Source organism: Anomaloglossus baeobatrachus, chromosome 3 (assembly GCF_048569485.1).
Source record: "Anomaloglossus baeobatrachus isolate aAnoBae1 chromosome 3, aAnoBae1.hap1, whole genome shotgun sequence".
Taxonomy (NCBI): Eukaryota; Metazoa; Chordata; class Amphibia; order Anura; family Aromobatidae; genus Anomaloglossus; species Anomaloglossus baeobatrachus.
Genome location: NC_134355.1, coordinates 434,071,335 through 434,091,580, shown reverse-complemented (window position 1 = coordinate 434,091,580; position 20,246 = coordinate 434,071,335). Strand labels below are relative to the sequence as shown.

The 20,246-nt window shown below is 49.0% G+C and overlaps 1 protein-coding gene across 4 annotated transcripts in view; it reads right to left on the bottom strand.

The window, feature by feature from the left end:
- DIS3L2 (DIS3 like 3'-5' exoribonuclease 2) overlaps positions 1–20,246 on the bottom strand; it is a 571,411-nt gene that overhangs the window by 484,614 nt on the left and 66,551 nt on the right. For 3 of the 4 annotated variants that reach the window (XM_075340408.1, XM_075340407.1, XM_075340410.1), the window contains exons 3-4: positions 15,662–15,709; positions 8,411–8,569 (exon numbers count right to left, since the gene is read on the bottom strand). In XM_075340408.1, the coding sequence (XP_075196523.1) occupies positions 8,411–8,569; positions 15,662–15,709 (207 nt within the window). The remainder of the gene's footprint in view (positions 1–8,410; positions 8,570–15,661; positions 15,710–20,246) is intronic. The other variant, XM_075340409.1, reaches the window with a different exon arrangement.

The following is a 20,246-nucleotide window of genomic DNA, read 5'->3' as shown; positions in this document are numbered from 1 at the left end:
AGCGACAAGGACAAAGAGTGCATCCGAGCGGCGCAGGGGCGCCGTACGAGAAATGTAGAGTCTGAGTGCTCTCACCAAATCTAATAAGTGCAAATCCTTTTCACATTGGTGAACTGGATGAGGATAAAAAGAAGGTAAGGAAATATCCTGATTGAGATGAAAAGGGGATACCACCTTAGGGAGAAATTCCGGAACCGGACGTAGAACCACCTTGTCCTGGTGAAACACCAGGAAAGGGGCTTTGCACGACAACGCTGCTAGCTCAGACACTCTCCGAAGAGAAGTGACTGCTACTAGAAAAACCACTTTCTGCGAAAGTCGTGAGAGGGAAATATCTCTCATTGGCTCGAATGGTGGTTTCTGAAGAACCATCAGCACCCTGTTTAGATCCCAGGGTTCGAACGGCCGTTTGTAAGGTGGAACTATGTGACAAACCCCCTGCAGGAACGTGCGTACCTGTGGAAGTCTGGCTAGGCGCTTCTGGAAAAACACAAAGCGCTGAGACTTGTCCCTTAAGGGAGCCGAGCGACAAACCCTTTTCCAGTCCAGATTGAAGGAAGGACAGAAAAGTAGGTAATGCAAATGGCCAGGGAGAAAAACCCTGAACAGAGCACCATGACAGAAAAATTTTCCACGTCCTGTGATAGATCTTGGCGGACGTTGGTTTCCTAGCCTGTCTCATAGTGGCAATGACGTCTTGAGATAACCCTGAAGACGCTAGGATCCAGGACTCAATGGCCACACAGTCAGGTTGAGGGCCGCAGAATTCAGATGGAAAAACGGCCCTTGAGATAGCAAGTCTGGTCGGTCTGGTAGTGCCCACGGTTGGCCGACCGTGAGATGCCACAGATCCGGGTACCACGACCGCCTCGGCCAGTCTGGAGCGACGAGGATGACGCGGCGGCAGTCGGCCCTGATCTTGCGTAACACTCTGGGCAACAGTGCCAGCGGAGGAAACACATAAGGGAGCTGAAACTGCGACCAATCCTGAACTAAGGCGTCTGCCGCCAGAGCTCTGGGATCTTGAGACCGTGCCATGAACGTCGGTACCTTGTTGTTGTGCCGGGACGCCATGAGGTCGACGTCCGGCACCCCCCAGCGGCAACAGATCTCCTGAAACACGTCCGGGTGAAGGGACCATTCCCCTGCGTCCATGCCCTGGCGACTGAGATAATCTGCTTCCCAGTTTTCCACGCCTGGGATGTGAACTGCGGATATGGTGGAGGCCGTGGCTTCCACCCACATCAAAATCCGCCGGACTTCCTGGAAGGCTTGCCGGCTGCGTGTGCCGCCTTGGTGGTTGATGTATGCCACCGCTGTGGAATTGTCCGACTGAATTCGGATCTGCTTGCCCTCCAGCCACTGCTGGAACGCTTTCAGGGCAAGATACACTGCCCGTATTTTCCAGAACATTGATCTGAAGCGAGGACTCTTGCTGGGTCCACGTACCCTGAGCCCTGTGGTGGAGAAAAAACCGCTCCCCACCCTGACAGACTCGCGTCCGTCGTGACTACTTCCCAGGATGGGGGTAGGAAGGATTTCCCCTTCGATAATGAAGTGGGAAGAAGCCACCACCGAAGGGAAGCTTTGGTCGCCTGAGAGAGGGAGACGGTCCTGTCGAGGGACGTCGGTTTCCTGTCCCATTTGCGTAGGATGTCCCATTGAAGGGGACGCAGGTGAAACTGCGCGAAAGGGACTGCCTCCATTGCTGCCACCATCTTCCCTAGGAAGTGCATGAGGCGCCTCAAGGGGTGTGACTGGCCTTGAAGGAGAGATTGTACCCCTTTCTGTAGTGACTGCTGCTTGATCAGCGGAAGCTTCACTATCGCTGAGAGGGTATGAAACTCCATGCCAAGATATGTCAGCGATTGGGCCGGTGTCAGATTTGACTTTGGAAAATTGATGATCCACCCGAAACCCTGGAGAGTCTCCAGGGTAGCGTCGAGGCTGCGTTGGCATGCCTCTTGAGAGGGTGCCTTGATCAGCAGATCGTCCAAGTACGGGATCACCGAGTGACCCTGCGAGTGTAGGAGCGCTACTACAGTAGCCATAACCTTGGTAAAAAACCCGTGGGGCTGTTGCCAGGCCGAACGGCAGTGCCACGAATTGCAGGTGTTCGTTTCCTATGGCGAAGCGCAAGAAGCGCTGGTGCTCTGGAGCAATCGGTATGTGGAGATAAGCATCCTTGATATCTATCGATGCAAGGAAATCTCCTTGGGACATTGATGCGATGACTGAGCGGAGGGATTCCATCCTGAACCGTCTGGTTTTTACGTGTTTGTTGAGCAGTTTCAGGTCCAGGACCGGGCGGAAAGACCCGTCCTTCTTTGGGACCACAAACAAGTTGGAGTAAAAACCGTGGTTCTGTTGCTGGAGAGGAACAGGGATCACCACTCCTTCTGCCTTCAGAGTGCGCAGCGCCTGCAGAAGAGCCTCGGCTCGCTCGGGAGGCGGGGATGACCTGAAGAATCGAGTCGGGGGACGAGAGGTGAACTCTATCTTGTAACCGTGAGACAGAATGTCTCTCACCCAGCGGTCTTTTATTTGTGGCAGCCAGGTGTCGCAAAAGCGGGAGAGCCTGCCACCGACCGAGGATGCTGCTAGAGGAGGTCGAAAGTCATGAGGAAGCCGCCTTGTTGGCGGCGCCTCCGGTGGTCTTTTTAGGACGTGACTTAGACCGCCATGCATCAGAGTTCCTTTGTTCTTTCTGAGACCTTTTGGACGAGGAGAATTGGGACCTGTCCGCGCCCCGAAAGGACCGAAACCTCGACTGCCCTCTCCTCTGTTGGGGTATGTTCTGTTTGGGCTGGGGTAAGGATGTATCCTTTCCCTTGGATTGTTTGATGATTTCATCCAAACGCTCGCCAAACAGCCTGTCGCCAGAAATTGGCAAACTGGTTAAGCGCTTTTTGGAAGCAGAATCTGCCTTCCATTCCCGTAGCCACAAGGCCCTGCGGAGTACCACCGAATTGGCGGCCGCAACCGCCGTACGGCTCGCAGAGTCCAGGACAGCATTAATAGCGTAAGACGCAAATGCCGAGGTCTGGGTGGTAATGGATGCCACTTGTGGCGCGGACGTGCACGTGGCTGCTTCAATTTGCGCTTGACCTGCTGAGATAGCTTGTAGCGCCCATACGGCTGCGAATGCTGGGGCAAAAGAAGCTCCGATAGCTTCATAGATGGATTTTAACCAGAGCTCCATCTGCCTGTCAGTGGCATCTTTGAGCGAGGCCCCATCTTCCACTGCAAGTATGGATCTAGCAGCCAGTCTGGAGATTGGAGGATCCACTTTGGGACACTGAGTCCAACCTTTAACCACGTCAGGGGGAAAAGGATAACGTGTATCCTTAAGGCGCTTCGAAAAACGCTTATCTGGACAAGCATGGTGATTCTGGACTGCCTCTCTGAAATCAGAGTGGTCTAGAAACATACTCTGTGTACGCTTGGGGAACCTGAAACGGAATTTCTCCTGCTGCGAAGCTGACTCCTCCGCCGGAGGAGCTGAGGGAGAAATATCCAGCATTTGATTGATGGACGCAATAAGATCGTTCACTATGGCGTCCCCATCTGGAGTATTAAGAATGAGAGCGCCCTCAGGATCAGAATCCTGATCAGCTGTCTCCGCATCATCAACCAGAGATTCCCCCCGCTGAGACCCTGAACAATATGATGTCGAGGGAAATTCTAAGCGAGCCCGCTTAGTCGGTCTGGGACTGGGGTCTAAGTCAGAACCGTCAGCCTGGGATGTATGAGATACCCCGGGAGGACATTGTTGGTCCAACTGAGGGGGGACAGGGAACAATGATTCAACAGAGTCCCTTTGCTGAGATACCGGCCTGGACTGCAAGGCTTCTAGTATCTTAGCCATAGTCTCAGAGAGTTTTGCAAACTCCGTCCCTGTCACCTGAACAGCGTCAACAGGTGGCTCCCCCTGGGCCCCTCTTAGCAGAGGCTCTGGCTGAATAAGTGCCACAGGGGCCGAACATTGCACACAATGAGGGTCAGTGGAACCTGCCGGCAGCTGGGTCGTACAAGCGGCGCAGGCAGCATAATAAGCCTGTGTTTTGGCACCCCTGCCTTTTGTGGGCGCCATGCTATTGTTTTCCCTGAGTAACACAATAGGGTATATAGCCAGAATGAACTGTGCTCATACAGTGTAAAGAATATACTATAAACAAATAATGTATCAATACACTACAGCACCATGGGGCTAGCACCAACAGGTGCTGCTTACCACCCGCCTAAAGCGGTTGTGAGGCCACCAGAGACCGTGTCTGGGTCTCCCAGGGTTTGTCCCTCTCTGCAGCGTCGGAGGAGCTGACAGGAATGGCTGCGGCGTCCTGACGAGAGGAGGGAGCCGTGGGCGTGGCCGAGAACGTGCGGGAACTGGTGCTCACACTGTGCACAGTGAGGGGGGTGGAGTATGCAAATCATACTCCAGCCCTCAGTGCTGCTCGTTCCGTGCAGCGTCCCGCCCTTCCCCTGCCTGTCAGGGCTGAGGGCGGGAGAAAAGGAAACTAGGCCGCAAGAAAGCCGGGGACTCGAGTATAAGCTTGGCCGCCGTAAAAGCGCGGCCGGCGCCGAAGTCCCCGGCGAACTACAAGTCCCAGCCGCGCCGCAGTTTCCCATGGCAGCGGCGGTTAGCGCGGTAGCCCCTACATATAAACACACTCAGCGACGCTGAGTGTGTAATGGCACAGTTTAACCCGGTCAGCGCCGCGGTCCCCGGTGCACTAGCACACCCAGCAAAGCTGAGGTGTTGCCGTGCACGGTCCCCACAGGGATACAGAGTACCTTCAAGTAGCAGGGCCATGTCCCTGAACGGTACCCGGCTCCTATCCAGCAGGCTCCACAGGAGTTGTGGATGAAGCACGGTCTCAGTGCCTGGAGACCGATAGGATCCTACTTCGCCCAGAGCCCTGAGGGGGATGGGGAAGGAAAACAGCATGTGGGCTCCAGCCTCCGTACCCGCAATGGATACCTCAACCTTAACAACACCGCCGACAAGAGTGGGGTGAGAAGGGAGCATGCTAGGGGCCCTATATGGGCCCACTTTTCTTCCATCCGACATGGTCAGCAGCTGCTGCTGACCAATCTGTGGAGCTATGTGTGCAGGTCTGCCTCCTTCGCACAAAGCAAAAAAACTGAGGAGCCCGTGGGAGCACGGGGGGTGTATAGGCAGAAGGGGAGGGGCTTAACACTTTTGAGTGTAATACTTTGTGCGGCCTCCGGAGGCATAGCCTATACACCCAATTGTCTGGGTCTCCCAATAGAGCGACAAAGAAATCTGCAGCTTGTCCATTATTCCTGAGGATTTATCCGCAGGGTCCCATACTTACCTGCCTTGATAGACACCGGAGTCACTTTCCTCCGGTGCAGAGGACGGCAGTGGAGCTGGGAGCAGGAAGGAGGAGGTGGGCGGGGCCTGCACGAGCTCCGGTCATGTGACAGCCAGAGCTAGTTCAGGCTTGCCCACCTTCTCCTGCACAGTGCAGACGGCCAGACGCTGACAGACACGGCCGGAAAGTGAAGTGCTGTGTGATGGAGGTAAGTATGAACTCCCCGATCACTCAGCACTTGTTCTGCATTGAGGATGCAGTGCTGAAGCCATGGTACTGTATCCTCAATGCAGAATGACCGCAGCATATCCGCAGGACATTCCGCAGCACTTCTGCAGCATGTAAACAGAAAAGTTTTGGTGCGGATTTCTGGGAGCGCCTGCTGAATGTCCTGCAGATATAACCGCAGGACACTTTCCTCGTGGGCAAATAACCTTACTCTCTTCCACCAATGAAAACACAAGCCTGCTCAATTAACTTGAGAGTGCATGTTTGTTTGGGGAAATTGAAGGTGTATGGGTACTTTTACACTTTAAAACTTTTTAACACTTTACAAGCACTTGCTGGCCTCAAGGGGCTGTACTAAGTAAATGGATTTTTTTCATTAGAACACTTCAAAGCAGTAAGATTGAAGTGTTAAAGGGGTTTTCTAGAAAAAAAATGTTTGCCCCCTAAATTGCCAAGTCTAAAAATATACTGGCTTGTATTGTTACAGTTCATCTGACCTCTGTAGCCAGTCACTGGGCTCAGCAAAATGCCAAGGTGGTTGGCACAAAACAGCTGAGCCCAAGAGACTGCCTGCAGTGGTCTCTTCAGGACTACGGATGAGTGGACCCGTGAATGTTTGGGTTTGAAAGGTTCGGCGACATAAGTTAAAAGTTCAGGATCTGACAGAAAATGGGCCTCGTGAGATTCTGTCTTAGGCTACTTTCACACATCCGGTTTTAGCAGTGCGGCTCAATCCGGCTGTGAAACCTATGCAACGGATGCGGCGAAAACACCGCATCCTTTGCATAAGTTTTTACATGCAGCCCGTCCGTTTTTTTTCCGGTTGCGGCACGTTACTGAGCATGCGCAGTGAAAAACTCCATGCGGCGGCCGGATGCGTTTTTTGACGCATCGCGCAGCATCCATAGGCATGCATTGAAAAATGCGCCGCAGCGGCCGGATGCGGCGCGATGCGTTTTTTTGCCGGAGCAAAAAACGTGCCAGGGAACGTTCCATCTGGCCGCTGCATCGGCTAAATCTGCCGCATGTGGCAAAAACCGGACGGAACGCAAGCCCAAGCGGCACATTACGGCGCCAATGCAAGTCAATGCTGGAAAAAACTAAACCGGCGGCAAAAAAAAAAAAAAAAAAAAGTTTTGTTTTTTCAGCAGAGCGCCGGATTGTGCCGCACTGCTACAGCTGAATGTGTGAAAGTAGCCTTACAGCGGCACGCATGGTGATCCCGAGATACTGGAGATCGACTGGGGTGCCATCTGTGAGGGAGTGGTTTGCGGAGATGGCCATTCACAGAATGGAGTCCCTCACGGCAGAAACCAATGACTCAGTGGATAAATTCCTTAGGATCTGAACCCCCGGGACCCTGGCTCTTTATACCCTACCATTTCAGAACCTTATTAGTAACTCATAACCTGTGTCACATCAGTCCAATGTAGCGGTCCGAGTACTGGGGAAGTAATCTCTACCATGCCTTTCCTCCCTGTCTTTCTGCTGCTCTTCTCCCCCCCTCCCTTTTCTTTTCCTTATCTTTCCCTCTTGCTACTTTCTTTTCTTTCTGGTTCTAGTTAAATCTTCTAATTTTTTTTTTTGGCAGTGGCCTCGTTTTGGTTGAGGCGTATTTCTCCTTTGGAAGGAGACTGTTCGTATTATAAAATGTGGTTACATGTCCTATGCGTGCCTTATGGTAGTAAGAGAGGATTTATTAGTTAGGACGTGGCTTATATTTTTCTCTGTAAGTTGACACAAAGTAATCACTTATTTAAATCTTACTTTTTTTTTCTCCTGACAATTGTCTTATTTACTTTAATAAAGAAAGATTAAACATAAAAGTTCAGGATCTGGACTTAACCCGGACCCCATGTAAGTCAATGAAGACCCAAAGTTTGGTGCTATAAAATGGTTTTAGTAAGGGCTAGGGGGCTGAAAAAAGAAGCAACATCGGAGTAAATGCAGGACATTTGGCCTGCAAACATATGCATGGGGGAAAAAAAAAAATTACGTGGGATCCCCCTTATTTTCAATAACTCAAGCAGGTAAAAGCAGATAGCAATGGCCTGCAGCCTTTGACTGTCTGCTTCACCTTGGCTGTTCATCAGAAAATAAGAGCGCCACTCAGTTTTCCTACATTATTTATTTAAATAAATTTTAAAAAAAACAGACGTGGGGGTCCCTTTATTTGTCATAACCACCCAAGGGAAAGGAGACAGCCGAATGCTGGTTAGCAAAAAGAGGACCCCGCCCCACAGTTTTTTTTATATTTTACATTATAAAAAATGTTTTTGTAAATATATTATATATATATATATATATATATATATATATATATATATATATATATATATATATATATATATATATATATATATATATATATATATATATATATATATATATATATATATATATATATATATATATATATATATATATATATATATATAATTTATTACAAACATTTTTTTTCATTATAAGCAGGCAGCTGAGGTCTGCAGCCCCACAGCTGTTTACTTTACCTGCGCAGATTATCAAAACTAAGGAGGGACCCCACTGAATATTTATTTTGTTCAGTGTACAGGCATCTTCCCCATACCTTTAAAGCTTGTTTATTGGCTGCAGCCTTTCAACAAACTTTATTCAGCATCCGAACAGCACCTGAACTTTGACTTCTGTGAAAAGTCAGTGTTCGCGTTCGAGCCCCGGACACAAGGTCAGCTCTCTAGCTATAAGGGCTTCTGGAAAGGGTAGATTGCAGAACCAAATAACTAATTTGCAAAGCTTTATTATTTTCTTGCAACATTTTCATCAGTTATTTAAATTAAATCAAAACACAAAAGACATACAAATACCTCTCGGTGTATTACTCTGTCCCGGGCTAACTACTGTTTGCTTGGGGAACATGCTTTCACTGCGAGACTCTGAAAGCTGCCGCTTCTTATCGACACTTGGGGGTGAGCTGGCACACTCAGACTTGTTTCTTATCCTGGAAAATCCTCTCCTGTCAGCACCTGTAGACATATACCAAAATAAAACAAATTAATAGCCTGTACCTCTAAGCCTTACTCAAATAAAATCTGAAAGTTATGCACAGATATTTGAGATGTTCTTATCTTTATTATATTTTTTAGTAATACAGCAAATGTTTAATCGGTATAAGCAGTATATTTAAACGATACATGTTGTGCAGAAACATTAGATGACTTATGAGTAGAGATGGGTGATCCCACAGATATTCGGGTTCAGCTGAATTTTAAACAAAAAAAAAAAACAAAAAAAAAAAAACAGAACAAAAAACTGTTCGGGACCGGACTAACATCTGCCATGATGCCAAAACTCTATACAAGTCTATGGGAACCCAAACTTTGCTGTAAAATGGTGGTAAAAAGGGCTAGGGAAATTAGAGCAGGACCGTTATACTTAGGCGGGCTTTGCACGTTGCGACATCGCAAGCCGATGATGCGATGTCGCACGCGATAGTCCCCGCCCCCGTCGCAGGTACGATATCTTGTGATAGCTGGCGTAGCAAAAATTATCGCTATGCCAGCTTCACATGCACTCACCTGCCCTGCGACCGTCGCTCTGGCCGGCGACCCGCCTCCTTCCTAAGGGGGTGGGTCGTGCGGCGTCATAGCGACGTCATACGGCCGGCGGCCAATAGCGGCGGAGGGGCAGAGATGAGCAGGATGTAAACATCCCGCCCACCTCCTTCCCTCCGTAGAGCTGCCGGCGGCAGGTAAGGTGATGTTCCTTGCTCCTGCGGCGTAACACAGCAATGTGTGCTGCCGCAGGAACGAGGAACAGCATCGTACCTGTCGCGGTAGCGTAATTATGGAAAAATTGGAGCCTGCACCGATGATACGATAACGACGCTTTTGCGCTCGTTAATCGTATCATCTAGAATTTACACACTACAATGTCACATCCGGCGTCACTTTCGATTTGACCCCACCGACATCGCACGTGCGATGTTGCAATGTGCAAAGCCACCCTAAGTCTCCCACGCAGCTATAAGGCTATGTGCACACGTTGCGTAAATACATGCAGTTACGCTGCGCTTTGTAGCGCAGCGTAACTGCATGCGTCCTGCGTCCCCTGCACAATCTATGGAGATTTTGCAGGGGCCGTGCGCACGTGGCGTTTATGAGCGCAGCGCTTCGGCTACTGCCGAAGCGCTGCGTAAAAAGAAGTGACATGTCACTTCTTTCCTGCGCTTTGCCGGCAGCTCCTGCTCTGTCTATGGGAGGAGCTGCAGGCAGAGCGCATGGAATCGGCGCTCACTACGGACATTTCTGCAGCGATCTAAAGCGCACATGTGCTCTTCAGATCGCTGCAGAAATTTCTGCAGGGCTAGTACGCAACGTGCGCACATAGCCTAACACTACTTCTGGGTCCGCTCATTAACCCTCATACATATTCACTGCTTCCCCCACCCACCAGCAGATTGTTGCAGTCAGCTGATACCCCCACTCTGTGTGAAAGTGTCTGATTGGTTGGAATCACACTGTATAATGGTGAAAAATAAAAAAGGCGTAGAGTCCTACCATACTGTGATACCTGCGGTCACAGGTATGGTACCGTGGGAACCTCCAGTTGTGACCGCAGATAAACTCTGACATCACCGCTCACAGCTGCCACACAGTCAGTCTCTGCCTGAAGCATGCAGTCATTTTCTAATGCTAATATGCCCACTCGCTGTGACTTTAGGAGGTAGAGCCGGGATCATCATGGGACCTAGTGTGGATTACATCGCAACTGGGTGTTTGGGTTAAATAATTGGAGAAAAAGGGTGGTATTTTTTGTATTTTTATTTAAAATAAAGAATTTTTTTTCACTTATCATTCGTAATGAGGAGTACCAAGACGCCTCAAATTACTAATCAGGTCTTAGAGTATGTGCACACGTTGCTTTTTTTTCCGCGCGGAAAAAACGCACCCTCTGGCAGAGGGGAGAATTGTAAACAATGCTTTTTGAGAAACAACGCATCGAAAACGCATGCGTTTTTCATGCGTTTTTTTAGGTGCGTTTTTTAAGACTTGTCAGTGTTAATAAAGTTGGTTGAACACAGACCTTTGGAAAAAAAAACCTGTGATGTCATTTCCTTCTCCACATTCTGTTTGGATAAATGGGAGGGCTTGGAATGGAAGGAGCACCATTTGAATTTTGTAAAAGTTGAAATAAACTTCGCGCACCAAGCCCCTTAGGTACCTATAAGTCAGAAAACCCCCACAAGTGACCCCATTTTGGAATCTGCACCCATCAAGGATTTTATTCAGGAGTATATTAAGCAATTTGAATCCACAGCTACTTCACCCAAAAAGTTGCTGTAGCAACAATATTCTCACTTTTAGGCCCGTTTCACACGTCAGTGAAAAACACTGACGTTTTTCACTGGCGTGTAAAACACGCACATGTCCCTCCGTGTGCCGTGAATCACACATGGGTTGTCTAAGTGCAATCCGGGCTCCGTTCTCCGTGGCCCGTGATTGCACTTAGAGATTAACTCACCTGCACCCGCTCCCGCTCTCCATGGTGCTGATCGCTCCCGCGGTGCAGCATCCGGCCGGCGCTGACCCCCGCAGCAGCTGCTTCCGGGTCGGCTGTGTCGTGCATCATGAATATGCGCGACAATAATGAGCCGGCTCAGAAGCAGCAAGCTGCACGGGCTGCAGAGGACATCGCTGGACGCCGGGTGAGTTAAAATGATTTTTATTTTAAAAGCACGTTTTTTTCTGGCACGTGTTTCACGGATCACACCACTGCGTGGTCTGTGGAACATCAGTGATGCCAGAAAAAAATGGACATGTCTCCGTGCGGCAATCACGCACACGCGGGTACGCCGCATGGAGACACGTGCAGTGAAAAATCACTGATGTGTGAGCAGACCCATTCATTATAATGGGTCTGCGTATGTCAGTGATCCTGGTACGTTTAAAAAAAAGCACAAACGTACCAGAATCACTGACGTGTGAAAGGGGCCTAAGGCTATGTGGCCATGATCCAGCGACACGGCGTCTAGTACAGTGTCAGCCTTCCTGCAGCTGCCCATGCCCACGATTTGGGTTCAGGCTGCTGTGGAGCTCTATGCTACCTGCAGAGAACACTCTCGTCTCCGCAGCATAAATTGACATGCTGAGGCTCGGGAAGCCACGCTACCGGTCAGTTTATGCTGCGGAGAAAAGAAGCACAGTGGGCATGGGATCTCCAAAAATCCTTCCACTGTGCTTCTACTGCACAACGCAGCGTTATGGACGCAGGGAAAACACTCAGCGCCCATAACGCTGCAAACCCTGATTGTGGACACACAGCCTAAAAAGCGTCAATGGATGAAGGGATGTCAAATATATAGAACGTCCCACCCCCGCCTGCATATTCTAAGCTGGCACCTTTAGCACCTTTCATGTGGCACTAAAGGGTGCCTAGCTTAGTATTTATCCAATAAAAAAAAAAAAAAAAAAAAATGAAAAAAATGGCGTGGGGTCCCCCCTATTTTTGATAGCCAGTCAGGGTAAAGCAGACAGCTGTAGCCTGCAAACCACAGCTGGCAGCTTCATCTTGGCTGGTGATCAATTTGGAGGGCTCCCCAGGCTTTTTTTTTTTATTTATAAATAAAGAATAAAAAAAAAAAATAACGTGGGGTCTCCCCAAATTAGATCACCAGCCAAGGTGAAGCTGACAGCTGGGGTCTGGTATTCTCAGGGTGGGAAGAGCCATGGTTATTGGACTCTTCCCAGCCTAAAAATAGCAGGCCGCAGCCGCCCCAGAAGTGGCGCATTCATTAGATGCGCCAATCCTGGCGCTTCGCCCCAACTCATCCCGCGCCCTGGTGCGTTAGCTAACGGGGTAATAAATGGGGTTGATACCAGATGTGTAATGTCACCTGGCATCAAGCCCAGCAATTAGTGACATCACGGCGTCTATCAGACACCCGACATAACTAATTGACAGTAAACAAAAGCAAAAAAAGACAACAAAAAAATTTTTATTAGAAAAAACACTCCCCAAATCATTCCCTTGTTCTCCAATTTAATAAAAAAAATGGGTCCGCAGAAATCCATTTGGATGTCCCACGTCGGCTCTGGACCTTCTAGAATATGGGGGCACGTTCAGGGAACGTATCCCCCATTTTCTAGGAGGGCAGACCCTCCATTTGAGGAGAGTGGGTGCAAAAATCTGCACCCACTCTCCCCGGGTCACAGCTGCAGAGTGCGAGCAGCCAGCACAGCTCTCTGAACACTGTGCTGGCTGTCAGCTGCTCTGCACATGTGACCGGCCGGCGTCTGCTGTGAAGGAGGAGGGGGCCGCGGGGGATCAGCGCTGCGACCGGACAGGTATGTATGACACCGGGGGGAATAGGGGGTGAACGGGGAGGGCCTGGGTGCATTTTTCTGTCGCATGTCTCAAGGCACATGCGACAGATAACATAGGAGCAGGGCGGCCGGTGCGCTACTGTGCGCGCGGCCATGTTGGATTTTCGGGAGGGGGGGGGGGGGTCGGGGGTCGGGGCGGGCACTTTGGCGACACCGGGGGCTTTGCCAGGAAGTGAGGTCAACAGGAAGCCTCTTTACCTCACTTCCAGGTAAATGCCTGCGTTCTGGCGTGCCGACAAAGCCCGCGGACCGCAACAAAAAAGCAGGTCCATGCGGTGTAGCTGCGTTCTGACCCCACATCATTGATTTCAATGGGGGAGAGAACGCAGCCACAACGCACAAAAGAAGTGACATGCTGCTTTTCTTTCCGCACCGATTTTTGGCATCCAAAACGCTGCGGAAAGAAACGCAGCATGTGCACTGATTTTTCAGCTTTCCCATACACTTTGCTGGGAAAGCTGAACGCATGCAATTTGCCACTGAAACGCTGCGGTTCAAAACGCAGCGTTTCCGCGGTAAATAACGCAACGTGTGCACACAGCCTTAGTGGCAGCTGTGAGCTGTCATTAACCCCCTTATAGTACACTGATTACTACCGCAACAGAGAAATCTGAATGTGCCAGGTAAAGTGCCGGGATTGGTGGGGGGCGGGGGTGCAGTAACTATGGGTTTTCGCGGGCTGAGAATACCAGCCCCCGTCTGCTTTATCACGGCTGGGTATTTAAATTGCAAAATTGGGTGGAAGGGGATGGGGGGGTAAACACGCACACAGTTTTTTTCAAATTATTTAGATTAAAAAAAATGCATAGGATTCCTGTTACTTTGATACAGCCATATGCTTTATCTGCGCTATGTATCACAATATAGGGGGACTCTACGCCAAATTTTTTACACATTTATTTTTAGACCACTATACATATGCAGATAGCGTGTGGCAGGCAGGCGGAAGAGAGGCAGAGGCAGACACAGACAGTGGCAGGCAGACGGAAGGGAGAGACGGCCACAGACAGTGGCAGGCAGACGGAAGGGAGAGACGGCCACAGACAGTGGCAGGCAGACGGAAGGGAGAGACGGCCACAGACAGTGGCAGGCAGACGGAAGGGAGAGACGGCCACAGACAGTGGCAGGCAGACGGAAGGGAGAGACGGCCACAGACAGTGGCAGGCAGACGGAAGGGAGAGACGGCCACAGACAGTGGCAGGCAGACGGAAGGGAGAGACGGCCACAGACAGTGGCAGGCAGACGGAAGGGAGAGACGGCCACAGACAGTGGCAGGCAGACGGAAGGGAGAGACGGCCACAGACAGTGGCAGGCAGACGGAAGGGAGAGACGGCCACAGACAGTGGCAGGCAGACGGAAGGGAGAGACGGCCACAGACAGTGGCAGGCAGACGGAAGGGAGAGACGGCCACAGACAGTGGCAGGCAGACGGAAGGGAGAGACGGCCACAGACAGTGGCAGGCAGACGGAAGGGAGAGACGGCCACAGACAGTGGCAGGCAGACGGAAGGGAGAGACGGCCACAGACAGTGGCAGGCAGACGGAAGGGAGAGACGGCCACAGACAGTGGCAGGCAGACGGAAGGGAGAGACGGCCACAGACAGTGGCAGGCAGACGGAAGGGAGAGACGGCCACAGACAGTGGCAGGCAGACGGAAGGGAGAGACGGCCACAGACAGTGGCAGGCAGACGGAAGGGAGAGACGGCCACAGACAGTGGCAGGCAGACGGAAGGGAGAGACGGCCACAGACAGTGGCAGGCAGACGGAAGGGAGAGACGGCCACAGACAGTGGCAGGCAGACGGAAGGGAGAGACGGCCACAGACAGTGGCAGGCAGACGGAAGGGAGAGACGGCCACAGACAGTGGCAGGCAGACGGAAGGGAGAGACGGCCACAGACAGTGGCAGGCAGACGGAAGGGAGAGACGGCCACAGACAGTGGCAGGCAGACGGAAGGGAGAGACGGCCACAGACAGTGGCAGGCAGACGGAAGGGAGAGACGGACACAGACAGTGGCAGGCAGACGGAAGGGAGAGACGGACACAGACAATAGCAGGCAGACGGAAGGGAGAGACTGACACGGGGAGAGATGAGTTACTATGCCGGGCAACGCCGGGTACTACAACTAGTATTCTATAAGTTAGAAATCTGATGCAGTACAGTATTTAACTGGAATGAAAATCTTATCCCCAAATACACTTGAAATCATTTCTGAATGCCCTTGAAATGCTTTAGGTTCATGAAGAATATAGTCTCATTTGTACTAATTTCAGATTTTAAAAAGGAAATAAATCATACCCCCCATCCAACCGTGTAAATACATTACACAGATCTGAATAGGTTAATTATGAAGTTATGTTAACGAGTTAGCAAGTCCTTTGCGAGGCGCACTCCTATGACCTCTCATGGCTTGCATTTAGAAAAGGATTTTGCAAACTCACATGATAAGCCAAGTTCCAAATAGCACTTCATCGTTAATCTATGTTAAGGCTAGGCTATGCAGAGAACCTTACAAAACTCTCAAACGTGAACTCTACAAAAGGCCATTGAAGACAAGCACGTCTTCTAAATGTCAGTTCAAATAAACCATTAAATAATTATGGCTGCTCTAATTATGAACGTATATAAATGTAACACCACGTGTTGGTGTCTTTATAAGATCTTACAGTGGTATGGAAGGGTAAGTACCCATCCACTGGATATTATAGTTTGATCATTGTGGATATGTAACACTCACCAGAGGTTACGTGTGCTCTCTGTTCGCTTGTATCTGCGCTCTTGTAGCCTGGGGGAAAAAAAAAAATAAAAATTTACAGTGTAAAGGTTACCTATTTTGGCGACCTGTTGGGAGTCCAAGCAATGGGACGAACAGATTTAACTTTTACAAACCTAGTGCAAAATAAGATAACTTTTATAGATTGGAGTACACCTTCCCTATACCTTCCCTGTACATGAATTCATAAAATTAAACAAAAAAAAAACCTAACAAAAGAAAAATGCAGGAAGGTTATCTGGAAGCAACACAATCGACTACGCCGTCTGCAACTACCGTAATTTGTTTGGGACTAGATTTTACTAGCAAGAACAGTCCTTGATGAGAGTTTATGGGAATATTGTTTGCAAATTTGTATCAAACTAAATGAGTCACAATGTGGATGTAGTTTGATGTAAGAGAACAACTATAGCTTATTTTACTTTAATGAGAATCTGTTTAGGGATGATAATCTCCTGCTGATTAATCAGTGCTTTTTATCATTACTACTTGTCTTGCTGCCAGGTAGTCCAGCATATTCATGAGCTCTGTATAACTGCTAGATTTGTAACAGAGAAAACATTGATTTTATCAAAATGACAAACCGCTCAGTAAGTGACATCGCTGGAATACGTATCGTCTCTACATTATGCTGCTCTCAGATGTGGGGAGCAAAACCCTGGTGACAGATTCCCTTTAACCGGTTCAGAACCGCCGACTGTAAACATACTTTGGTGCTTGCTGGGCTTTGTGCAGTGCCAACGTATAAGTCGGCGGTCAGGAGGGGAGCGAGACCCCCAAGTGCCCCAAAGTCTGAGTTTCCGGTGCAGAACGGTAGTTCTGACTTAAGACATCAGGACCTGACTGGATCAGCTCCTGATGATGTTAACCCTTTGCAATCTTCTACATGCCGCAATCACAGCACAAAGAAGTGAGAGAGAAGAAGTACGCTCCCTCTTACCTCCCAACTCCCCGGTGATATGATCGTGGGGGAGCCGAGGGTTGTCATGGCCGCCGGATGTCACATGATGACCTCCAGGTCTGCCATGTACGGTGGCCTGTCAAAAAGCCTGCAGCAGGATCTGACAGGCGACCTGCAGCCTGACACAGTATAATGCATTACCATGGTGCTGTATAGCACTGTATTATACCAGCGAGCAGACTAGGAAAAGTGAAAGACCCACAGAGACTAGATGGATATAGATATAATCTTTGTCCACGTATTTGGTATCACCAGGTCCAGCCAGACATGGTGTGTCACACTTTTTAAGCCCTACAATGAACAATTTAGAACAAAAATGCGGCAAAAAAAAGTGGCAAAAAAAGTGCTTTTTCTTTATACAGGAGACAAAAAAAGTGGCATAAAATGCAATGAAAAAGTTAAAAAAAAAGTGGTATTACTGAAAACTACATCCTGTACTGCAAAAAAGCTGCCACAAAGCTCCATCAGCGGAAAAATTAAAAAAAGTTCTAGCTCTGAGAATATAGCAACACCCCCCAAAACATTTTTTACAAAAATTATTTTTATTGTGTAAAAGCGAAAAAACCAAAAGAAAAAAAAAAAGATAAATCTTGAGTCACTGTAACTGTACTGACCTGAATAAACCTGTGTTACTTTTACCACACAGTGAGCGGCAAGAAACATTTTTTTGCAAAACTCAATTCCTGTTTCATGTTAATTCTACCTACCAATAATGAGAATAAAAACGATCCAAAAATGTTATGTGCCCGAAAATGGTGCCAGCACAAACATCAACTTGTCCCGCAAAAAAACAGGATCTTACATAGTTCTCCATTGAACAAAACATTGCATCCGTTATCTATTCCAGACAATTGTGTGCTCTAAAAGTCAAATGGCGTTCCTTCCCTTTCGAGCCCTGCCGCCGTGAACTCATCCAGTTGATTACCACCACATATGGGATATCGACCGACTCAGGAGAAGTTGCAAAATAAATTTTCTGGTGAATTTTTCCTGATGCCATTGTGAAAAAAAATAATACTGGTTGAAGTAACCATTTTGTGGTAAAAATGTACTTTATTTTCATGGCTCAACAGTATAAACTTCTGTGAAGCCCCTGGGGATTCAAAGTGCTCACCAAACATCTGGATATATTCCTTGAGGGGTCTAGTTTCCAAAATGGGGTCATGCGTGGTGGAGTTCCACTGTTTAGGCACATCAGGTGCTCTCCAAACACGACAGCATTCCAGCCAATTTTGCTTTCAAAATCTCAAATGGCGCTCCTTCCCTTCCGAGCCCTGCCGAGCTCCCAAACAGTAGTTTTCCATCACATATAAGGTATACTGTACTGAGGAAACAATTGCACACCAAATTTTATGGTGCATTTTCTCATGTTACCCTTGTGAAAATGAAAAATGTGAGGCTAAAAAGTAACATTTTTGTGGGAAAAAAGTAAAATTTTCATTTTTTCATTCCACATTGCTTTCGTTCCTGTGAAGCCCCGAAGGGTTAATAACCTTCTTTGATATGGTTTTGAGCAGTATAAGGGGTGCAGTTTAGAGTGGTGTCACTTTTGGGTATTTTCGGTCACCTATGCCTCCCAAAGTCACTTCAACTGTGATGTGGTCCCTCAAAAATTGGCTTTGTAAATTTTGTTGGAAAAATAAGAAAATTGCTGATGAACCCTTCTAACTTGCTAACAAAAAAGGTTAAGTTTCAAAACTTGTGATGATGTTAAGTACATGTGGGAAATATTTTATGTGAAATAACTTTCTGGTTTAAGGGTATAAAAGTTTGAAAACTGCTACATTTTCCTTAAATTTCCTATATTTTCACAAATAAACATAAAGAGAATCTTGTTTACTTACCGTAAATTCTTTTTCTTATAGTTCCGACATGGGAGACCCAGACCATGGGTGTATAGCTTCTGCCTCCGGAGGACACACAAAGTACTACACTCAAACGTGTAGCTCCTCCCTCCGGGCTATATACACCCCCTGGATGACAATCTAACCAGTTCAGTGCAAAAGCTGAAGGAGGACATCCACCCATAAGTAGAGAGAGTAAAACTCGGAAAAACCGGAACCTCTGTCTACAACAACAGCCGGTGAAACACACGGAACAAGAACTGCCAACAGGCAACAGGGAGGGTGCTGGGTCTCCCATGTCGGAACTATAAGAAAAAGAATTTACGGTAAGTAAACAAAATTCTCTTTTTCTTCATCGTTCCTTATGGGAGACCCAGACCATGGGACGTCTCAAAGCAGTCCATGGGTGGGAAATAAACAAAACTGAGAAGTAGGCAAAACCTAACTTCACAAATGGGCGACAGCCGCCTGAAGGATGCGTCTGCCCAAGCTCGCATCTGCCGAAGCATGAGCATGCACTTGGTAGTGCTTCGAAAAGGTGTGCAGACTAGACCAAGTGGCAGCTTGACAAACCTGCTGAGCCGTAGCCTGGTGCCTGAAAGCCCAGGAGGCACCGACCGCTCTGGTCGAGTGCGCCTTAATCCCTGGCGGAGGGGGCACCTGAGAACACTGGTAGGCATCAGAGATGGCCGACCTAATCCAACGAGCTAGGGTCCGTTTAGAAGCCAAGAGACCCTTGCGCTGACCCGTGGTTAGCACAAAAGGTGAGGTGCACCGCCTAAAAGCGGCGGTGCGTGACATAGATTCGGAGCGCCCGCACCAAATCCAAGGTATTCAACGCCTTCTCAAAGAGATGCACAGGGGCCGGACAAAGGGAAGGCAATGAAATGTCCTGGTTAAGGTGGAAAGAAGACACCACCTTAGGGAGAAACTCCGGAGTCGGACGGAGAACCACCTTGTCTTGGTGAAACACCAAAAAAGGTGACTCCGAAGAGAGCGCAGCCAAATCAGAGACTCTCCTGAGAGAAGTTATGGCTACTAGAAAAACCACTTTCTGTGAAACTCTAAACAAAGGAACCTCCCTAAGAGGCTCAAAGGGGGGTTTCTGTAAGGCCGTGAGGACCAGATTAAGATCCCAGGGATCCAAAGGCCGCCGGTAAGGAGGAATGATGTGAGATGTGCCCTGCATGAAGGTGCGCACCTGAGCCAGTCGGGCGATACGCCGCTGGAATAATACCGACAGAGCCGACACCTGTCCCTTAAGGGAATTGAAGGACAGTCCTAGCTGCAGACCGGACTGTAAAAAGGACAGAATGGTCAGCAAAGAGAACGGCCAAGGAGCATGGCCGGAAGAGCGACACCAGGACAGGAAAATCTTCCAAGTCCTGTGGTAAATCTTGGCCGAGGAAGACCTCCGAGCCTGAGTCATAGTGGAGATGACCTCAGAAGGAATGCCTGAAGCCGTCAAGATCCAGGACTCAAGAGCCACGCCGTCAATCTGAGAGCCGCAGAATTCTGGCGGAAAAACGGACCTTGAGAGAGAAGGTCTGGGCGGTCCGGGAGATGCCACGGCATTTCTACGGACAGACGGAGCAGATCTGGGTACCAAGCTCGCCTGGGCCAGTCCGGAGCAATGATTATGACCCGACGGCCCTCCATTCTGATCTTGCGCAGAACCCTGGGCAAGAGAGCCAGAGGGGGAAACACCTAGGCCAGACGGAACTGAGACCAATCTTGAACCAGC